General features: G+C 35.7%; 1 protein-coding gene across 1 annotated transcript in view; it reads left to right on the top strand.

The window, feature by feature from the left end:
* Positions 1-16,720, top strand: part of TRPM1 (transient receptor potential cation channel subfamily M member 1) — a 101,935-nt gene that overhangs the window by 27,167 nt on the left and 58,048 nt on the right. Inside the window, exons 11-15 of the mRNA XM_056815648.1 lie at positions 3,309-3,479; positions 6,037-6,171; positions 7,548-7,598; positions 10,258-10,398; positions 12,117-12,146. Of these exons, the coding sequence (XP_056671626.1) occupies positions 3,309-3,479; positions 6,037-6,171; positions 7,548-7,598; positions 10,258-10,398; positions 12,117-12,146 (528 nt within the window). The remainder of the gene's footprint in view (positions 1-3,308; positions 3,480-6,036; positions 6,172-7,547; positions 7,599-10,257; positions 10,399-12,116; positions 12,147-16,720) is intronic.

Genomic DNA, 16,720 nt, shown 5'->3' with positions numbered 1-16,720 from the left:
CTTTCACTATTTCCTTCTACAGTAGAGTTTTGTTTTTAATCAGTCCCCCTAATTCCCACCCTTATTTTACTGCCCTTTCTACCCCACCTTCTTATTCACCTATTATTTCTTTACAGTATTTTTAAACTACCCCAACCTCTCCCTTCCTTGTATTTCTTCCTTGCCCACCAGTCTCTTTGTTCCCCTTCTGCTTCTCTATAGGGTGCAAATCAATTCTCTGCCCCAATGGATTTGATTGTTCTTCCCTATTTGAGTCAACTTCAATGCACATAAGAATTAAGTATTTACTATCTCCAACCTCTTTACCCTTCCAGTACATTGGTGTTCTCCCTCACTCTGGCTATGTGCTTCTTTATGACATATAAATTCACCCCATTTTGTTTCTTTTCCCATTTCTCTTAGTATTAACCTCTTTTTTTACCTCTAGTTATATATATATATATATGTATATATATATATATATATGTGTGTGTGTGTGTGTGTGTGTGTATGTATACGTATACATATATATTTATGCATACATATATCTATATACATATTTATGTCTTGGCATTTCATCCTATACAGTTTGTCATTGTTCCCTCTAAGTATAATTCTTCTAGTTACCCAGGTGAAAATAACAATTTTTAAGAGTTACCAATATCCAGTTTTCTTGTAGGGATACATATCATTTTAACTTATTGGTCCCTTAAAAAAAGGTTTTTTGGGGTTTTTTGTTGTTTTTTCCCTTTTCTTAATTACCTTTTGGTGATTCTCTTGAGTTCTGTGTTTGGGCATCAAATTTTCTGTTCAGATATGGTCTTTTCTTTACAAATGCTTGGAATTCTTCTATTTTGTTAAATGACCATATTTTCCCCTGTAAGAATATAGTCAATTTTGCTGGGTAGTTGATTCTTGGTTGTAGATCTAGTTCCCTTGATTTCTGGAATATCATATTCCATGCTTTTGGGTCCTTCAGTGTAGATGCAGTCAGATCCTGTGTTATCCTAACTATAGTTCCATGGTATCCGAATGACTTCTTCTTAGCAGCTTGTAATATTTTTTCCTTGGTCTGGTACTTTTTGAATTTGGCTATAACATTTCTGGGTGTTGTCAGTTGGGGATTAAATACAGGAGGTGATCTGTGGATCCTTTCAATCTCCACTTTTCCCTCTTGCTCCAGAATGTCGGGGAAGTTTTCTTGGATAATTTCCTGTAGAATTATGTCCAGGCTTTTTCTTTTGTCATAATCTTCTGGTAGATCAATGATTCTTAAGTTGTCTCTCCTGGACCTGTGTTCTAAATCTTCCATGTTGTGGATGAGATGTTTCATATTTTCCTAAATTTTTTCATTCTTTTGATTTTGTTTAGTGTCCTGCTGCCTTGTAAAGTCATTTGCTTCTAGTTGTTATATTCTAGTTTCTAAAGACTGAATTTCATCCCTGAGTTTTTGGTTATCCTTCTCCTTCTGGTCTGATTTTCTTTGGAGGTCATCTTTCATCTTATTTGCCTCATCTTTCATTTTCTTTGCCTCATCTTTCATCTCCTTTGCCTCATTTTCAAGCTGATTAATTGGCTTTCAAGACACTATTTTATGTTTCCAGATGTTTTATTTTGATTTTTAAGTTTGTTTCCAGTTGTCTTCAGCTGCTCTTAATTGTTTTTTTAATTGTATTTTGAGTTCTTCTAAAGCCTGTGTCCATTTCGTTTAAGTCTCTATGCTTTTTCTTGGTGTTCCTTAATCTTCCTGCTTCATTTGCTTTTTGTTCATTGAATGAATAGAAGCTGTCGATTGTAATTTCTTTTTTCTTTTTCTGTTGTTTACTCATATTTCTCCCTTCTTACCCACCTATAGTTGCCTGTAGTCTTGCTTCTCTCATTTTGTGCTGGATCTCTGGGTTTGGGCTGTTCTGTCCTGAAAAGTCTTCTTCTCTGTTCTGCTTTTGGTCAGGTAATCTGATCTTCCCCAGCTGACAGCAGAAGCTGAGAAGGAGCTGGGCTTCCTTCCCTGTTGTTGCCTGTAGTTTGTTGCAGCCTTTGCCCCTTAGAGCTCAGTCAGCGATACTCTCAGATCAGTCTGTGAGGGAGGGGTGTTGTAGCTTGAGCTTCTCTGCCCTCTGAAGGCTTTGTATCTGCCCTTATTAATGAGATTGAGCCAGGGCAGAGTTGATCTGCAAAACTGGCTGTGCCCTGAGACCATAACCTCCAGAAGCGGGTGTGGGGGGAGTGAGATGGAGCATTTTGGCTGAGACTGAGTTGCCTGCTCTGCTCTTCTCCTCCATCTGCCTCTATGGTGCCTGTGTTCTAAGCCCTGAGTCTGGTACAGTTTTGCCTGCAAGATTCTCCCTCAGGACTAACACCCTTGCCTTCCCAGAGATTCCAGCCACTGCTGGAGGCTAAGCACTGTAGGTGGGGGAGGGTTCCTGGGACCTTTCTTCTTCCTTCCCCATAAACTTGCATGTTTTAGAGTTCAGGCTTTTTGGGGGGCATACCTGTTAAGTTGGGTCCAGGAGGAGGGTTCCCTAGCTCTGTCCTGTTGTTAGATTTGGTTTTCAGTTCCCTGGATGCTCTGTGTTTTTGATTGGTGAGGAAGGGTTTATGGAGGTCTGAATTTTTGCTACCTCTAAGCTGCCATCTTGACTCTGCCTCCAATAATGATGATAATGGATTGGACCTATGATTTCATTGGTATAGGGACTTCCCAGTTGAAGAAATTACCTCCAAAAATGCAAGTTGACTCCTTATCTGCAATTTAAAGAGATGCCTAGAATATATCAATATGTTTTTTAACCTTCCTGGGTTCACATAGTTGATATGTATCAGAGGAAGAACTTGAACTCAGTCTTCCTGATTCTGAGGCCAGCATTCTATCTATTTCACTCGACTTCTCTGTATATAGAACATCCCAAAAGTCTTAGTGCGGTTTTAAGCCATTTAAGCTTTTTGGGACAACCCAAATAGTGCTTGGAGATTTGTAAAGTGCTTTGCATACATTAACTCATTGTATGAGAATTGGTAGCTATTATGCCTATTTGTAAGAATGGTCCTATGTGTAAACAAATGCCAATAAAAATATGATGTCAATCTAAATAGATAAACTGCTGCCCATGAGAAAAACAAAGCAAATTGCCATATGTCACAAGCATAAGCTATGTTAATAAGGAGGGTCCCAGTTTGCAGCACATTTGGTAGTGAACATATTAAGTCTATCCTGACTATGTATGTGTGTAAGTGTGAACAGTGTGGAATTAATGACAGTCATGAAATTTTCCTTTGGGTAAATGTCAACTTCAGTGTTTTTAACCAAATATGTTTGCTGTTCAATGTAGCCTTTAGGAAGCCTGGCACCTCCTGATGTCAAAGCAACTGAGAAGGAAAAGAAATCTCCACCTGCACCAGCCAAGGGGGGCAGAGGAAAAGGAAAAGGAAAAAAGAAAGGAAAAATCAAAGAAGAAGTAGAAGAAGAAACTGATCCACGAAAGATTGAGCTCCTAAACTGGGTGTGCAAAAAATGTCTTTCAGATTTTTGTTAGTTTCAGAATGTTAGAACTTTAAGAGATGTATCTCATTCTAAATCTTCATCTTACAAATGAGGAAGTGGTGGCTGGTTGAGGGGATGAGGATTGGAGGCTGGTTGAGGGGATGATAATTATGATGATGATGATGATGATGATAATGATGATAATCAGGTCCTTGTTTTCTTGTCACTTCATAGATTTTAACTTCTTGATTTTGCACTCTTACCTGAACAGATAAGATTTCCATCTCCTACATGTGGGGTATGGGTGTTTTGTACATAATCAGATAGGAATAGAAACTGAACCTCTGAGTTCATTGATATAGGAACTCCTACATGAGGCTTTTCCTTTACTAAAGCAGAAATTTGTCTTAGAGAGTTGCCTAGAGCAACAGTTATCAAAGTGTGCTCTAAGGATCCCTTGGACCACAGAGGGTCTAAGATGTCAAATTTTTTTTCATATAAATTCAGACATTATTTTCCAATTAAAATATACCCCCTTTTCCAACCACATATTTCATAAATGTCTATTAGTCAATAAATATTTATTATGCATCTACTATATGTCAGGCATTATATAGTATGGATGCAAAAAAGCCAAAAGATGGTCCCTGCTCTCAAGGAATTCACAGTCTGATGTGAAACTATTTACAATTTAAGTATAGGAATAAAGTGGAAATAATTTACAGAAAGAAGGAATTGGAATTAAGAGGATGTGGGGAAGGTTTCCTGTAGAAGGTGAGATTTTAGTTGGGATATAAGGGAAGCCAGGGAGATCACTAGTCAGAGTGGAAAAGGGAGAGTATTCCAGCCATGGAGGACAGCTAGGGAAAATGCCTGAAGCTGAGAGATGGAGTGTCCTGTAAACACAGAATGTCTTATTTATAGAAGAGTCAGGAGGCCCCTATCATTGGATCTAAGAGTACATGTTGGAAAGTAAGATATAAGAAGGCCAGAAAGGTAGGAAGGGACTAATTTATGAAGGGTTTTGAATGCCAAATAGAGCATTTTGCATTTACTCCTGGATGTGGCAGGAAGTCACTGGAGTTGCATATGGGAGGGCAAAAATATAGGACCTGAATTTTAGGGAAATCCTTTTAGTGGCTGAATGGAAGATGGATTGTAGTAAAGAATGAGAAGAGGCAAGCAGATCCACTAACAGGCAATCACAACAATCCAGGATTGAGGTAATGAGGACCTATGCTAGAGTGACAGAAGTGCCAGAGGGGAGAAGGGAGAAGATTGCAGAGGTGTTGCAAAGGTGAAATAGGCAGGCCTTGGCAATAGATTGGATATGGAGAGTAGAGTTAGTGAGAAATCCAGAATGACTTGTAGATTGTGAGCCTGGGGGTCAAGAAGGATGATGTTGCCTATTACAATAATAGGAAACATGGGAGGGTGGATCAGGGTTTAGGGAAAAAGATAATGAACTCTACTTTGGACAATGAGTTTGAGAAATCTATATCTTAAAGTGGACATCCAATCTGCGCTGTTTGAAAAGCAATTGGAAATGTGAGACCAAGATCAGCAGAGAGATTAGGGCAGGATAGGGAGATTTGAGAATCATCAGCATAGGTCTTGAAATCCATGCAAGCTGAGATCCCCAAGTGAAATAGTATAGAAGAAAACAAGAGGGCCCAGGAAAGAACCCCAAGGGACATTTATGGTTAGAGGGTGTGATCTGGAAGAAGATCCAACAAAAGAGGCAGAGAAGGGGCAGCCAGGTGGGTAGGAGGAAAACCAGGAGAAAGTTTTCAATATCTGACCATTTTAATTTCTAATACGGTAAATATCAATTGATATAAACCACATAAAATAAATACAAATATAAAATTAAAATAAATTAAACTAAATTAAAAAAATAAAATAAGATGTCCATCAAACACCCTTCATTTGCTTGTAAGGGACAAGAAGGGCAATTATTTTATACTTCTTACTCATTTATGCTCCTTCACACAATGAATATTTTTCTTTCAATTACAAACTCTAGCCTTAGAATTTGAGACACAGAAGAAAAATTAGAGTATGAAGTCAATGTCCAAAGTGTCTTTTTCCTCATAAAAAAGAACCTCCAGAAAACTTCAAAGGATGGACAAAGTAGGGCAGTGGATAGAGGGCTAGACCTGGAGTCAGGAAGACCTGATTTCAATCTTCTGATATACTAGCTATGTAACCTTTTGCAATTCACTTAACCTCAGTTTTCCCATCTTTAAAATGGAGATAATATCACCTACCTCCCAGGGTTGTTGTAAGGATCAGATAATATGTTTGTAAAGTATCTAGTACAGTGCCTGGCACATAAGTGCTAAACAAATATTGTAAAAATAAATGGCAATCTATATAAAAATAGATGGAAAACTTACCAATGCAGGTTCAAAACTGTTTAGATACTTTTGGTAGATGTAATTAAAAGTAAGCTTTTTGAGGTCAGGAACTGTTTGTCTTCATATCTCTAGTGCCTAGCACAGAACCTTATGTATTATGGGTGCTTAATAAATATTTGTTGAATTTTCTGTTTGCTTAGTTGCTTTCTTTAATAGGTGAATTCTCTAGAGCAAGCTATGTTGGATGCTTTGGTCTTAGATCGGGTTGACTTTGTAAAACTTCTTATTGAAAATGGAGTCAACATGCAACACTTTCTTACTATTCCACGGCTAGAGGAACTTTATAATACAGTAAGTATGAAAAGAATATGGAGGGCACTGAAGGCTTAAACAGTCATAGAACTATTTGTGTGTGACAGTCCATTTCCACACAGCATGGAGTTAGGCAGCTAAATAATGAGACTGTCTATTAGGTTGGCAAGGGGGCATTCCATTTTTTTAGATTGACTATATGATGAATTTGAGGTAGAGCCACAATTCTAGACTGGAGTTTTGTGGTTTAAGGGGGTCTAAAATGACATTCTTATGGCCCTAATCATAGAAAAGGTTCAAGATCGGTTTTTTAAAAGGCAAGAATGTGATGAAACCAATCTACTGAACTAAATTCTTTGTGGCTACCACTTGGGAAGTTCTAGAATCTCTATTAATGATTGAAAGCCACTTGAATAAAGCATACAAAGAACCATCTATCTCTACTAAGAGAATCTAGCTCAACATATGTTTTTAAAGCAATTTTATTTATTATATTATATAATCACATATTATATAATGTTATAAAGCAAAATCATTTATTTTCCTAATTTTTTCTTTCTCACTGTTCTCTCCCTGCCCTATTGAGAAAGTATGTGTATGTATGTATGTATGTATATTATAGTTAAGCAAAAGAAATTCCCACATCTGACTCAATATATTATTAACAGGGCACAACAGCACCAGAATGTAGGGGATGTGATTCTCAGAGCACCAATTTTTCCATGATGTTTTAAGAAAAACAATAGAAACACTTTAGTTGCACAAAGCAGCAGGAAACTAATAGAGAAGGGTTTTTGTTTGTTTGTTTGTTTGTTTATTTGTTTGTTTTTATAAAAACCCTTACCTTCTATCTTGGAGTAAAAAAATTGGTAAGTGCTAGACAATGGGGGTTAAGTGACTTGCCCAGGGTCATACAGCTGAGAAGTGTCTGAGGCCAAATTTGAACCTAGGACCTCTATCTCTAAGTCTAGCTCTCAATCCACTGAACCACCTAGCTGCCCCCAATAGGGAAGTTTTTAAGTGGAACACCTTTCATTTGTTTTTAAAACATATATTTGAAAAATTTGCTGTTTTTTTAAAATTCTAGACTTTTATTCTCACCATTATCACAGTTAACTTTGGCAGTGCATGGGTAAGGAGGGCTTTGATACATATTATCTCTGTAAATTACCAGAGCACTTAATGATAGCTTGCATCTTTAGATAATTTTGTTAATTATCTAAAATAATTTCCCATGTATTTGATACTTATTTACCATTATAACACAAATGTAACTAAAAAAAGTTATTAACAGGCACTAACCTAACAATGAGTGATATTTAAGGATCAGAACAATTAATGGTCCATTAATCTAAATTTATTTTATTTGAGTTTAAAACAAATACACTAAAAATGGCTGGATGGTTCTCTTTCAGAGGCTTGGCCCACCAAACTCACTTCATTTGCTTGTGAGGGACGTGAAAAAGGTCAGTCTATTATTTTATATTCCTTGCTAATTTATGCTCCTTCACACAACAGTAAAAAATAGTATTTTTCTTTCAATAACAAACTCAAATCTCAGAATTTGAGACAGAACATAATAACAACATAGTCATTCTCTCATGTGTCTTTCTCACCTTAAAAAGAAGCTATATAAAACTACCAAGGATGAACAAAGTAGGAAAATGTTCCTTGGCATCAGTACATTTAATGAATACTTGTTGACTGGTTGATTGAAAGAATAAACTAAAGTTTGATTGACTGATTATATAGTTCTTGCCAGATACTACCTATTGTTATTAGTGCCAGATTTAATTATCTAAAATTCCTGAGTATTGGTGACCTGAATCTCTTCAATCATTCAACATTTCTTCATATTAGAAATGTCCTTTTTAGAGTTACTGTCCATTTTTCATCCATCACATTCATTCGTTTTAATTCTTTTATTCCTAGAGAGGTCAGCAATATGTCATTGTTTTGGTCATCTTTGGTTACCCTGACAATATGATTAGAAATGACATTTACCCTCATCTGCTAATCTTTTAATCTGTTGACATTATTCTTATTTTTCATTGCTCTTTATTTTCATCCATTTATGTGCTTTGTTTTTCCTTGGCGTTTTGCTCATTTCTTTGTCTCTTTTTTTTTTCTGTCTTGACATATTTTCATGAAAGGTTAGAGGATTTGGTTGGGTCAAACAGAGGTGATTCATTGGATTAGAATGAAGTCTCTGGTAGGAGGATAATTGATTAAAAACTGCTACATATTTTACCTTAATATTTCAAGTAAGAGAATAATTAAATTCATAAATGAAGTTTTTTCATCAGTCTGGAATAATGAAACAACATTACCACATTTTGGTTCTAGAGGACTTGGATTTTAAACTTGACTCTACTGCCTACTACCTGTGTGGTTTTATGCAAGGCTCTTTAATTCTCTTAGCCTCAGTTTCCTCATCTTCAAAAGAAGGAACTTCAAGTAGGTGATTTCATAGGAGTATGAGTTTATCATTTTATTGGACCGTATCTATTTAAAATATCAGTAATTTGATATAAAATATGATTATTCACATACTAAATAAAAATGAACAATAAGTACACCCACATAAAATCATAGCATTTGAGAAAGTCAAGTACCTTATATGTTTTTTACTTTGACACTGTTATTTTATAAAAGAAGAAACTGAAGAGGTTGAAGAGGTGAAATGGTTTGCCCAGGGCTAAAAGATGGAGAGTGCATTAAAAATGTTCACAAACTTACTCATGTCATTTGCGTTAATAGAATGCCTTACATTTACAAATTACTTTTCCCATAAAAACCCTATGCAAGTATTATTAATTCCATGTAATAGATGAAGAAACTGAGGCTCAGAGTGGTGACTTGTCCATGGTTATACAACTAATACATATTGTCAACAGGTATTAAATCCAGGGTTTCTAACTACAACTCCCTCATTTTTTTCCCATTAAACTACATTTATATCTCTTACTTCCAAAATGAACCCTCTGTGGTCATATTCTAAAGGAAGAACATTTTGAATGTATAGTCTCTATATGGTCATTAACAGTTCAACAATTCAGCAAACATTTCTTACGTTGGCATTGTGCTGAGTCCTGAGAACATAGTAAGCAGTGAAACAGTCCTTGCCCTTTAGGAACTTCGATCCCTACAAAATTTTTAGCCATAGAAAATAATTAAAAGAAAACCAGGATGATATATATTATGATATTGTAATAAATATACTTTAGTAAAGGAAAATCAAATCAACAAGCAATTATTAAGTGCTCATTCTGTGCCAGGTGCTGTGCTAAAAGCTGGTAACTCAGATACAAGCAGAAATAAAGTTTAGTCTCAAGGTTCAAGGAGCTTACATGCAACTAGAGAAACATAACATAAAAGAATCTGAAAAGGAGTGGGAATGACCTCGGGTGAGAGCCTTATAGAGAAAGTCCAGGAGAAAAGTCTGAAGTGCAACCTGAAGAGGAATGAAGATAAATGGCCTGGGTGACTTTAAAATCAAGGTTCTGAGAGGAATTAGTCCTTGGGGTAGAGGGTTCTTCCACTGTGTGAAGTCCATGGCTAGAGTAAGCTTTCATGTTGAGGAGGAAAGTCAAAAGTACAGTTAATACACATGTAAAACCCAGTGGAATTGTGCATCGTCCATAGGAGGGGGACTGGAGGAGGGGAGGGAAAGAACATGATTTCTGTAACCTTGGGAAAATACTCTAAATTAATTATTTAAATAAAATTTTTAAAAAGAGTACAGCCAAGAAAGGAATGCATCCTAAGGTGTATTATCAGAAGGAGACTATGACACAAATGTTTACTACACATAAATTTGTCACTTCGCACATCAGAGTGAAGAGTGAACCCAATCCAGTTTCTTCTGTTACATGTAGGTGACTAATAAATCCACAATTCTCTCTTATTATAAGTTTAACCTATTGGGGATTTTTTTCAGTGGTAAGAAATGGGATTTTAGTCTAGAAATAAATTAGGTATTATTTGTCCCCATCTGCTAACTTATTCTAGGGTTGGTATCATTTCAGGGGTGAACATTGGACCTGTGATTTGGGATGCATTCCATATAGCTTATGCCTTGCTTTAATTCACATACATATAAAAATAAAATTTCTTATCTTACAGGGAAACCTCCCACCAGATTATCACATTAGCCTGATAGATATAGGTCTCGTTCTAGAATACCTCATGGGTGGGGCCTACCGCTGCAACTACACTCGGAAGAGTTTTCGGACCTTGTACAACAACTTGTTTGGACCAAAGAGGGTAGGAATAATTTAACTTTATCATAGTCAGTGCTTATGGGCTTCAAAATTTGTCCACTTGTGTGTTAATTTTAACTCTCATTCTCCTTGAGTCACAAGGTATCCAAGTAAAAGTGGGCCAAGTAGACCATTATAGCCCATACAACCTTCCATTTTGCTCCCACAATGTCAACATCACTGTATGAATTCATTAAATCATTGAATCAAGACTTCTCTTTGACCAAGTTTTGTTTATAAACCAAAGTAATAATGTTTTGTATTAATGGTCTATGAGATTGTTGAAAAATCTACTATGTACATGTACCACGTCATCCCAGCTTTTGGGGAAACTTAATGAAAGTTCTTTTTTAAAGGATTAATAAGGCAAAAAGTATTTTAAGCAATAGGTCAATACTAAAACACATTTTAACTCACAAAGGGAATGAGTTCCCACTGGGAAAGAACAAGGGGTGAAGGTTCTGGAGAAGCAAAGCAAAAGTATGGTTTACCTCAGGGCAGACACTGTGACTCTAGGTGAAGGCCATAGATTTTATAGGGAAGGAGTAAGTTTTGATTCAGGAAAATCTGATTGACTTCCCAACTATTTCTATAGGTAGGGAAATTTGGGGGGGCCTAGTCAAGGCATTCCCATATGTATAGGAATGGGGCATATCCACCATGGAACATTCCAGAAAAGTATAGAAAGAGAAGTTGGTAAATATAAGAAGAAGGGGCAGATCTAAATCAGGAACATTTTGCCAAAAGAGAGATACAGTTTTTTTGAACTAGGATAGTGTAAGAACTGTATCAGGCATTTAAGAGCCCTAAATGAACATGCATGTATTGGTAGCATCTCCTAAATAGTATGTTCCTTATTAGAAAGAAATACCAGTATTTACCATCATAAGAATAGGAATACTGTCATATTGTCTCTTACATAGATATTTCCTTCAGTGTCAATGAGATTAATTTCTCTAAAGTCAATTTCTACCTGTATTAAGGGGCAAGTTGTTTTCTTATAGGACTTCCATTATATATCTATATCTATATCTATATCTATCTATCTATCTATCTATCTATCTATCTATCTATCTATCTATCTATCTATCTATATATATATATATATATATATATAGAGAGAGAGAGAGAGAGAGAGTTAACACTTACTAAGTATTGGTAAATTTAAGCAATTGTGGTTAAATGACTTGCCACAGCTAGGAAGTATATGAAGTTAAATTTGAACCAAGGACCTCCCATCTCTAGGCCTGGCTCACTATTCACAGAGCCACCTAGCTGCCCTGATTTCCAGTGACACATGGAGAATAAAGCAATTCTCTTTTTCCATTTCTCTTTTCCTTTGATGTTTCAAGAAAATACAGATGAAAGAAAGCACTTACTATATAACAAGAATATCTAATAAATCTCAGCTAGTCTGTTGTATAAAAGTCAAGACTTTAAAGAGACTCCAAATGAACACTCTAATGCAAATACCAACAACATGGAAATGGGTTCGAATCAAAAACACTTGTGATACCCAGTGAAATCGCGCACCAGCTATGGGATAGGTGGGGGAGGAGGGGAGAAAATGATCTTTTTCTCCAATGAATAATGCTTGGAAATGACCAAATAAAATAATGTTATCTAAAAAAAAGGCAATACTTTAAGCAAAATAAAATAAAATAATTAATTAGGAGATAATTCTGATGATAACTAGTTTACTTCTTGCTTCTTTAAATGCAGCCTAAGGCTCTTAAACTTCTTGGGATGGAGGTAAGTTTGATTTTCTGAAACTATATAGTTAATTAAAATACTACTCTCTAATGCTCTTAGTTCTTTTATTTTTATATTCATTTAATGATCAATTTTGTTTACTAATATGTATGTATGGCTGTTAAGGTATTCATCCTATTTATATTTATTTAATGATCAATTATATTACTAATGTAGATATGGCTATTAAGGTATTCTTCATCCTATTTAACTAACATTTTAAAAACTATTAAATAATCTACTCACTAATTTTTTTAGTCAGGTGGTATTACTGAATTATACCAAAAGAATAAGAATAGAAGATTGCTCATTTATTATTATTATAAAATCAGCAAAAGGAATTGCAGAAAATATTATGACAATTCAAATATCCAAAATATAATTTTACAGGATTAAGAATGTCATTGAATGCAGGAGATTGTGCTAAATTCTGAAAGTAAATGTTTGGTCTGAATTTAAGTGAAATTGTGTTTGCCAAATAAAGTTATTAGGCCATAGTATTAATAGCAATATGGTTTATACTGTTTTGTAAACAGTATATTGTATTGTATACAATTACAATATACAAATATTATAAACAAGATTGAGGGAGGGGAAAGGATTAGTCAACAAGCATTATTTAAAAGTACAAGGATTGGGACAATGTCTTTCTTCAAAAGAGTTTACAATAGAACAATGAAGAGAACAAAACATATAAATATAGACAGAATACATTTAAAGACAATAAAACAAATAGGAGGTGTTTAAATAAGTGGTAGTTTGGGAAGGAAGGCACTAGCTATTAAAGGATTGTAAAAGGCTTTATATAAAAGCTGACTAGGTTGAGTCTTGGAAGAAGAACGGGATTTTGTGAGGTAGGCATGAGGAGCAGGAGCATTCCAGACATGAGATACCACCAGTGTGAAGACCCAGAGATGGAATATGGAGTGTGATGAACAGAAGGAGAGGCCAAACTTGCTGAATGACAAAATGCAGAAGGACAAACTGTACCAAAAAGCTGTAAAACTTGGTTGGGGGCAGGTTATGAAAGAATTTTTTCAAAAAAACTAAAAAAAATGGGCTTATATTTTATCTCAGAAGCAATAGAAAGGGAATCAATTAAGCTGATTGTTATAAAGTGACAAGGTTCATTTCTGCAAAAAGAAAATCGCTTTGCAAACATTAATCTGCCATTATTCAAGGCCCAAAAGGTACCCTTCTTTCACATATAGCATGACCTCTAGGTTCCAGTGGACCTACATTCAGTACTGACAGAGCCTAAATACTGCAAGAACAGGTTGGGTTATTTTCCTCATACTCCGTGGTTTATGCTCCCATTTCTCAGACATTTTCAAATCAGAATTCCCATATACTGACCATCCTGCTCAGTCTCCTCCACCAGAAACTGGATTCTGTCTCTCGGATTCTAAACTCATTAACAGAAATTTTTCTTCATCATGGCCAGAACCAGTCCACCATGCACTCCCATCCCAATTCCTAGATCTTCTTTATGTATTATGTTATCCCATTAGAATGGAAGCTCCTTGAAGACTGGGACTATCTTGACTGCTTGGATTTATGTCCCATAGTTCTTAACATAGTTCTCTAACCCTAACCCTAACCCTAAACCGCAACCCTAACCCCTAATCCTAACCCTAAAAGTATTTTTATCCATTTATCCATCCATCCATAGATTTATTCATTTATTCATCCCCACCCTCTCCCTGGATCCCAGGGAAATCTTTTAAAGAAAGTTTACATATGGCTTACAGCTAGATTCTTCCAAAAAGGATTGTTCATTACAAAGTGACTGAATTGACAAAGTGAATAGCAAGCATAAGACAGCTATTTATTTCTCCTATCATAAGAGAAAGACTTGAAATACAATAGACTCATATATTAACATATAGTTAAAACATGAATTATAACCTATTATCTTATTTTACTCTCTGAGGGTGGGAAAGACTTTTGGGAGACTCATAAAACTACTAAATATATTTCACTTTCTAGTCAGGCAGCCCTGTCTGAGCAGCAACTATAGATCCAGAGCATTGGGGCAGGTAGGATACCTCCTTCATAGACCTTTACAGACGTTGGAAGATTCTTGTGATGATTATATTCACTCTCTCCAAGAAGCTATGAAGTTGCAGGAATCACTTCCTAAAGACAGTGGCATACTGTGAGATTTAAAATGGTTGAGGTCTTAAACTGTAGTGAGTTAAAATGGTAGAAGATATAAATTGTGATAGATATAATAGAGGGTGAGTAAATTTTGACCGCAGAAATATGTTTCACTACAGTGTCTTGGGTTTTAAATCAAATATAAGGTGGTCGCCAGGGAAATAGTCCCAATTATTCAAATACCCAAGTCAATTGGGTTTTATAGAGATTTTAATTAACAATACAATGAGTAATCAAAGAAAGAGAGAGAGAGAGAGAGAGAGAGAGAGAGAGAGAGAGAGAGAGAGAGAGAGAGAGAGAGAGAGAGAGAGAGAGAGAGAGAATAAGTATGAAGGGCCTCAAGCCAATATGGCCTAGACCTGAGTCTTAAAAGAGAAATCAGTCAGTTTTTTTAACACTCACCACAAGGTCTGAATAAACAAGGATTCTAGTAACACCAGGCCAGTTCCATCTCAGCTGACTTCACCAGAGAGCCTTCCGGCCAGAGACTGTTCCAAAGGGCCTCTCTCCAGAGCCTCCAGAGGGACAGAGTCCCCTTAGAGGAGCTCCAGGGAGACCTCCTTAGAGATTGTCCTCCAAGAGTTTCCTTTCTCCAGAGCCTCTCTCAAGAGATTCTTCCCAAGTGGTCCTCATCAGAGATCCTCCAAAAGGAATTCTCCAAAAGGAATATATCTCCTCAAGAGATTCTGCTTTTTCTTATATAGGGGTTTTTGTCCCATGTCACCTCCCCTAAGTCCCTACATCTACCAATCACTGTAGACGCTTTCCAAAGGACTGCCCATCTAAATTCCTGCTAAGTCGACCAAGATCCTCAGTAAGTCTGAACCAGAGAAAACACAGCTGAGTCAACTAATCTTATTAAGACAAAACTTGCCCGACCCTTTTAGGTACCTAGCATCTCATTGTATCAATTCTAAAAACAGGCCTGGCTCAAGAACTCCTTGCCCCACCATAAGCATGGATCCAAGTACTTTCTTTGTTTAGCAATGAGTTTTCTCCCCTAAAGCAGTCTTAAGTACGGGTGGAGTAGAGGTCCTACCATTTCTGATCCTGGCAAGTTCTCACATCAAAATGGGAAATGTTTCTCAATAGGGAATTTGTTCCAATTAAGAATTCCCTGATGGGGAAATTTTTAACATTCACAAGTCTGAGAGATTTCAAGATTTACAATCCCCCCTGATGATCATTGGGAGACTAGTCTCCCCATTGATCATTTAACATAATCAATTTGTAATCCTAAATGCACTTCTAACTATAGATACACACGATATTCAATTTTCTAAGAGAAATTAGAATAGTGAGAGAGGAAATAGAAAAGAAAATAAAGCAAAACCAATGTTTTGCTAGGCGCATTGACAGAAAGCCAAATTAGGGGCAGTCCCTTTTGGCATACATGTATACATTTACAATAAATGTTCAATCAAAGTTCAGTTCAATCAATCATCCAAAGTTCATTCTTGATCTTCTTGATGAAGTGTAGGTTTTCTGGCATCTTTCTGCAACAGTTCATTCTCTGGATATAAAAGTTTCAAGCTTCTTTCTTGAAGATCTTTTCTCGAACAAAATCAAAATCTTGAATTTTTATAAAAGTACAATCTTAAACAAAAAATCAAAATTCTTGGATTTTTATAAAAATACAATCTCAAACAAAAAAAATTCAAAATTCGAAAATTCTTAGATTTTAAATTAAAATACAATCCTCCCTGAAGTAGGTGTTAAAAAACATTCAGTTCAACTCAGAATGCAATGTTGAGTTATATGGGTATATGAGTTAATTATCAAAAGAAGAGAAAAAATAATCAAAAACATAAGGAAAAATTCAAAATAGGCCCTTGTATAGGTCCAATATAAAGTAATTTCTATCCCACAAGTCTGTAGGACAGAATGCCATAATATGTAATTTAGTCATTTGTAGCCAAGACTACAGGAAGTTGCCATAATATAAGAAGAAAAGAATTAGAATTCTATTTTGATGGGGAAATGTCATTCCCTCGTCTGATTTTTTTGTCATTTTCAGGGATATAGGGAGCCAGCATGATAGTCAAACTTTGTACTTGTATGAGTACTTCACACGATACAAGGAAGTCCTACGACTTAACATATGTCAAGCTTTGCAACCTCAAGTCTCACATTAGTATTTCATGTGTGCTCTTTTTGGCACTATTCAGGTTAAGTCTGTGCTCCTTGTTTTTTATCCCTTTTTCTGGAATCATAAATAAACATTAATCACAGTCCTATAATATTTTATCAATAAATGGCAGGTTCCTGTAGTTTAAAGCTTTTAGGTATATATTGATATTATAGCAAGAATATATATTAACTTCTATTACTGCAGGAAAAAATATTAATATTAATTATGTGTACCTTCAGTACAAAAATGAGAAAAAATCAAATATTCTAATCAAAATAAAGAA

The sequence above is a fragment of the Monodelphis domestica genome, chromosome 1 (assembly GCF_027887165.1).
Source record: "Monodelphis domestica isolate mMonDom1 chromosome 1, mMonDom1.pri, whole genome shotgun sequence".
NCBI classification, from domain to species: domain Eukaryota; kingdom Metazoa; phylum Chordata; class Mammalia; order Didelphimorphia; family Didelphidae; genus Monodelphis; species Monodelphis domestica.
The sequence above is the reverse complement of the archived record's forward strand: the minus strand, read 5'-3'. Positions and strand labels throughout refer to the sequence as shown.